The sequence below is a fragment of the Gymnodraco acuticeps genome, unplaced genomic scaffold (assembly GCF_902827175.1).
Source record: "Gymnodraco acuticeps unplaced genomic scaffold, fGymAcu1.1, whole genome shotgun sequence".
Taxonomy (NCBI): domain Eukaryota; kingdom Metazoa; phylum Chordata; class Actinopteri; order Perciformes; family Bathydraconidae; genus Gymnodraco; species Gymnodraco acuticeps.
Genome location: NW_022992206.1, coordinates 308,147 through 314,424, shown reverse-complemented (window position 1 = coordinate 314,424; position 6,278 = coordinate 308,147). Strand labels below are relative to the sequence as shown.

The window sequence follows — 6,278 nt, the reverse complement described above, 5'->3', positions numbered from 1 at the left end:
GCTACATAACGATTGATGTGTACATTAGCATCATTACTAGCTAGCCGCTAGCTAATATCTGCCGCCTCGTTAATATAAAATCCATGATAACAACAATCCATTACCATGCTGTCATGAACGCGCGGTGCTGTTACGTGTACGCAAATTGACGTGCTTGATGTGAACGAGCATTTTGGTTAAAGTTGCGCATGCTCTATGAGTGCACATACGGGTACTTCTCAGGCATGCTGGGTAATCTGTGACGTTTCACTCTCTCAAAAGTTGAGCCATTTTATCATCATGCGCTAATGAGCAGCTCTCATAGGAATGAATAAGGCCCCGCCTCCCACCCTGTATCCAGTTCTTATTATACATCCATGGTGCCAGCGGAGAAAGCACGTCAGCGGAACCCGGAAGTGGCCTTCGTGCCAAAGAGCAAGAGGGAGCAAGAGCGACACTGACCCCTCTTTATAAAGGTTGCCCCGTGTGTGGTGATAGGGCTGAACAGTCTATCCTGCTACAATAGGCTACATCACATGCACTAGGGTCTGAGACGTACTTCCGCCTTAGCCGTTATACTGCTCGGACGCTTCCGGGTTGCTTCTGGTCTGCGTAGCTGAGCGTCCACAAATGTTTTACTGTTTAAATCTGTGGTTTAAATATGAGTCGACGGAAGATTTTCAAAACGGAGCATTTGCAAAGACAAGTAAAAAACTACTCCGAGCACTGCTGTGTCCCACTTTGTACGGCGTCAGCTAAATTCAACGGCGTCCTAAGTTTCCATGGCTTTCCGACCGAACTCGAGCTGCGAAGACAGTGGCTGGTTAAAATACGACGCGATAAGTTTACAATCTCCTCTCACTCCAAGGTCTGCAGTCGTCACTTCGCTACGGATCAACTAATAGAGCCAAAAACCCTTGATGGCCGTAGGAGGTTTGTGAAAGGTGCTGTCCCAACTCTGTTTGAGTGGAATCACTTCACTGCTCAAACACCGCGGGCTAGTGTTTGGGAGAGAAGGGAGCGGCCCACTGAACCAGTCTCTCGGGAGGAGCAGGAAGAGCACATCGATGTCCGTGACCATGATTACTGCTCAACCCCTGAACCAGCTTCACTGGACATGTCCTCTCAAGCTACAGAAGACAACTCCAAAACATTGGAGGATCTGCAGAAGCAACTGCAGGAGTTAAGAGTCCAGCGAGAGTTTTGCTTACAGCGGTTTGCTGGCTCCGACGACAACATCCGATTCTATACCAGGTAATGTTTTGGCTAAATTCTATCCAAGTTTTTGAGATGGGTTAGCTTATAAAGAATCCTGTTTACCTGCCGTTTGACTGCTGACTATTTGCATGCAGTGTTGGAATAAGTAGGCTACTCAACTTAGCTGAAGTATAAGTACAAATACTATGGTTTGAAAATACTCCTGAACTGAACATGTAGAATCATAAATCATGTGTTTTCATAAGTAACTAGAAACTATGAAGGTTAACTAAATGTGGTGGAGTAAAACATACTAATACTAACAACATACTGATAATACTTTACTACAAGTGGAAATCTTCAAAACCTTACCAAAGTAAAAGTACATGTCAATATCCACTGCGTTTCTCCCAGTTGCACACTTAAGAATGAAGAGTAAAAGTAGTCATTCTGTGTAAAATGTTCCCTGTATGTTTTAGATTATTATTACTGCTGCTTTAATGTAGTTGTTACATGTTACTGCTGTATATTACTATACCTGCACCAAGTGCCTTCTTAATCAGTCTATTTGAATTGTAATGTATTATAGCAAACAAGAGGAAAGCATTAGCCCATGTGTTACAGTTAACGAGTCAATTAATGACTGACATGTGTCTTTTGTGTACAGATTCCTGAGCTATAACCACCTGATGGCCTTCTGGTTTTTGATTGAGCCTTCCATTTATAAAATGGTTCGTGTTACAAGAGCGATATCAGCTGCCAAGAGGAATGAAGAAGTGGTTACACACGCACGTCCATCAACTGTAGGCTACGTTTATTTTAACACACAATCTAAACACAAACTGAAGGGAAAATGTTTCTCCGACATTTCATTGCTTTCGTGTAGGCTAAAAGGCTATAGTACTCAATCCTTTTTGAATACATCAGAGAACTAAAACAACTTAATGTTTTTCCCATGGTGTGCTACACTCATGACATTAATATAGTACCCTTTTTTTGTTTATCTTCCAGAGACAGCTGCTTCAGCCAATTGACGAGTTCTTCCTTTTTCTCTGCTTCCTGTCGGTGGGTTTGAAAGAGAGGGACCTTGCAAACCGCTTCAACGTACACCAGTCCACTGTGAGCCGCATCATTGCAACATGGACGAGTTTTCTTACAACTTTATTGGGGTCACAGTGCATCTGGCTTACACCTGCAGAAGTTCAAGCCCACCTCCCAGAGGCATTCAAAGATTTCCCAGACACACAGGTGATCCTGGATTGCACAGAGCTGAGGTGTCAAACACCATCCTCACTCCTCCTCCAAAGTGAAATGTATTCTACATACAAATCTCACTGCACCATGAAAGCCCTGGTTGGCATAGCCCCACATGGCGCAGTGACATTTGTTTCCAGTCTGTATGGTGGTTCTGTCAGCGACAAGGAGATTTTCAAACAATCTGGAATAGCTGCGTTGTTGACTGAAAACATGGCAGTGATGGTAGATAAGGGCTTCCTAATCAGCGATTGCTGCAAATGCAAAGTGTACTGCCCACCTTTTCTGTCAAAGCAGAAGCAAATGCCAGCCTATCAGGTGAGGGAGACACAGGCCATTGCCAGACTGAGGGTTCATGTGGAGCGTGTCATTAGGAGGATAAAAGAGAACAAACTTTTTGATGGTGTCATCCTCCTGTCCCATGCCTACATCAACCAACTGTTTGCAGTAGCATGTATGCTGTCAAACTATCAGAACAAAGCACTGGTCAAGAAATGGGTGAAATAAGACAAGATGATGACACCTGTGCAGGTAGCTGTGATTAAGCTGGGTGAGCACACCGTAATCCCGTGTTGCATGACACACGCTAGTGTTTTGTTTGAATAAATGGTAAATAGCAAATTACAATGCGTTGATGATTTCTTACAAATGCAATGATTTACTATTCATTACACAAATCACTTCACTTTATTGTCTTTTTAAATACAATTGTATATTTATTTACATATATGAAATGTGACAAACAATATATATCAAAAACAAAATATTGAAATCACATTTTATTGTCATTCAGAACACATGATTGAGGGATTGCCTCCTAAAAACAATGACGGCTGATCCAGGGTCTAGCAGCTAACTGCTTACAGAGTTAACAATGGCTACAGTGCCCACTACTTTTTTTAATGACAGGTACTTCGGCATGTATGTGTAAAAAAAAAAAGTCTACTTTGTCTCTGATTGCTCTTTGCACTTCTGGATCTGTGTATATTCTTTGCACCAGGTAGTCCTCTTGTGCCCACACTAAAAAATCACACCACTGCATCCCAGATACAAGAAGTTGACCCTGTACTTGCCAGTAATAGGCATGGCTTTTCTTGAGCTTAGGGGAGCCACATTCTATCTGCACATATTTGCAGTAGACATAATTTGGGACATTGGGACATTTGAATTCAACAAGGCCAAATTGGGGATATTCTGTTGGGTCAAAAACAACTCCATCAGGGGAGGCACCAAGCCAGGGCGTAGAGGGGTGAATGACAAGGCCACAAGGGGAGTAGTTCACGTTTGCCAGTCTACTGTATTCAGCTGCTACTGTGGGCTCCATCTCGGCACCTCTCCTCATTTCTGCAGTCTGCCTTGTACCTTTGAGTATTCGCTCTGCAAGAGAGTTAGCAGAGCTCTCACCTCTGACGTGACAAATCTCTCTAAACCTAGAGGCAGTAACCCTGGGTTTGCGGAGCAGATGCCACTCTGAGCTAGAGCTTTGCTCACGGGTAGCCTCCTCAATTTTGTGAGACATTTCCAAATCAACAGATAAGCTGTTCATATGTAGTTGCTCCTCTTCTGAGCACACCAGCGGTAAATCACATGGCAAGATCACATACCCCTCCCTCTATGGGAAAGTGGGGTGTTGGTGGTGTGTCAGTGTGAAGTGTGGTGTACCGAGACGTCAAAGCAGGCATCTGATAGGACAGAACACTGCCCTCCTGCACAATCCCGAAGGCACTTTCCACAAGGGGCTTGTCAGGTCTCATGTTCATTGTGGTCACAAGCGGCCTGTCTTCAATGCTGAATGCTGAGTATGCCTCCGTAACTCTGAACAGGCAGGGATCTGGTAATGGCCCCACCATGCCTCTGTAGAATCCACTCCTACAAAGAATGGCAAAGACAATATAGCACATTAATGTGACAATAAAGGTTAGGAATACAGCACCAGAATTATGAATTTTAAAAATACAGGAAACACAATTTTCCAGCTAAAATTACCTTACTCCAGTCTGCACCATCCTATTTGGTACAGGCTTGGTGAAGACCATGGAGTTGATGGGCCCTGGCTTCACACCCTTAAGGAAAAGACAATTACTGTTCGTTGAGTCACTTTAAAACAAAAACTCTGAAAGATTACAAGTATTTGAACCTCATTGAAATTACCATTGTTCGCGGCTTGTGCCATTGCTGTTCCGATTCAGTACAGCTATGCACAGGTGGCACAACTGGCATGTTCAGTTCAGTGTAGTGTGCTGTTTGGAACAGCAATGCTACTGTGTGATTGCACAAAACAGTTCCTGCAACACAGGAGCACTGGTTGTGCGTGAGCACCACTGGTGATGAATCACGAAGCATTATCTAAAACAGAGAGAAGAAATACTAGTGATTAGTAACCTCACTTGTTACTCTGAGCCAGGAGGTTATTATGAGTAGAATTATTGGTTATTTTTACTGACCCATTATCCTAGAAGAAGCATGTATTCCTGAATGCTTAGTGTTACCCTCTTACCCTACAATACCACAATGAACTTTCTTTGGAAACTAAGATGCCTTGAAAATTGTATTAAAGCAGTTTTGACTATATATTTTAACCCCCAAACTAACACATCCATAATCAATGTAATAATATCTGACCAATCAGCTGTAATAAAGCAGGGAGAAGTAGGACACTGTTGAGATTCCCTTAAGGTAAACTAATGTTTAACTGAACTGAAACTCAATAAACAGGGGGGAACAGTGTCAATGCTGCCTGCCTACACTCAAACTGTGTGCTGTCTCGCTCTTCCGCATTGACCTGTAGCACAAGGCTCTCACGCTGACCTGCCCTGTCAGCCTGTCTTTATTGGACACTGAATGAAGAAAAACAGAGCAACAGCGTTAGATCTATACTCACGTCAAAACATCTATGGCAACATTGCTTTATACCGTTATGCAGTGTGGCTAACAACAAGACAACCTTGGCTAGGCTATAAGGCTATTAAACGATATTATTTGTTAGCAAAATGGCTAATGTTTTAAATAATTAACACCAGAAACAGTACATAGCGTTACCCAGAGCCCTATAGTAGTCTACTATAGTAGTAGTATAATAATAATAATAATAATAGTAGTTATACTATAGGGCTCTGGCGTTACCTAGCTTTTGACAGCTAATGTTAGCGTAACCCAGAGCATAAGCTAGCTGGTTAGTACCGGTTACCTTCTTACCTTCATAGCAGGGTTTCCGTTAGCCGGTAATTACCGGTTTTTAGCTGGTAAAATTTATTAAAAACCGGTAAATTCAAAACCTGCCGGTCAAAATGTCTGGTAATAATTAGGAAGGCTCCGATAGATCAGCCACCGGTCATTATCGGCCGATATTCACTCTTAATAGTTTGATCGGTGCTCTATATAAAGAACGATCAGGAGAGCTGGATCTGATCGATATGGACATAAACGCGAGTGAAGTATAACCGGATACGCGAGAGAGATCAGATCAGCTGCTGAGTCAGACCGAGACACGCAGCTCTGCATAATCACCTGAAGCCCCGCCCTCTGTTTAGCGAGCTGCAGGAGCTGCATGAGAAACTGACGGGCTGTCAGGAGAGAGGGAGGGAGAGGGGAAAAGAGAGGATCCGTTTCTCCCGTGTTATTATTTAAAGTTAATGTAAACTTTTGAATAATGTACGTTATCTAGGCTACTACACGTAGTTTGTTTGAATGTAATAATTATGTTGTTTGTTGTTGGTGGAATCATTTATTGAAAAATGGATCTGAATTTTTCGATCTGTTACGATTATAGACTGAAGCAATATAAAAATGAGCCCCATGAACTGAGTTTTAAACTGAAGCATATCTGCTCATAGTCCGGTAATTACCTG

At 42.7% G+C, this 6,278-nt stretch overlaps 1 protein-coding gene across 1 annotated transcript; it reads left to right on the top strand.

The window, feature by feature from the left end:
• The first annotated feature begins 512 nt into the window (after positions 1 to 512).
• LOC117539499 lies at positions 513 to 3,052 on the top strand. Its single transcript, XM_034205697.1, has 4 exons — positions 513 to 685; positions 848 to 1,233; positions 1,844 to 1,979; positions 2,188 to 3,052. The coding sequence occupies exons 1-4, from the start codon at positions 641 to 643 to the stop codon at positions 2,935 to 2,937; spliced, it is 1,317 nt and encodes a 438-aa protein (XP_034061588.1). The 5' UTR covers positions 513 to 640; the 3' UTR covers positions 2,938 to 3,052.
• The last annotated feature ends 3,226 nt before the right edge of the window (positions 3,053 to 6,278 follow it).

Excerpts from the sequence above, each read along its gene's own strand:
- LOC117539499 (XM_034205697.1), top strand. The coding sequence starts at position 641 with ATGAGTCGACGGAAGATTTTCAAAACGGAGCATTTGCAAAGACAA. Across the intron at positions 1,234-1,843 it reads AACATCCGATTCTATACCAG|ATTCCTGAGCTATAACCACC; the intron begins GTAATGTTTTGG and ends TTTTGTGTACAG. Across the intron at positions 1,980-2,187 it reads CACACGCACGTCCATCAACT|AGACAGCTGCTTCAGCCAAT; the intron begins GTAGGCTACGTT and ends TTTATCTTCCAG.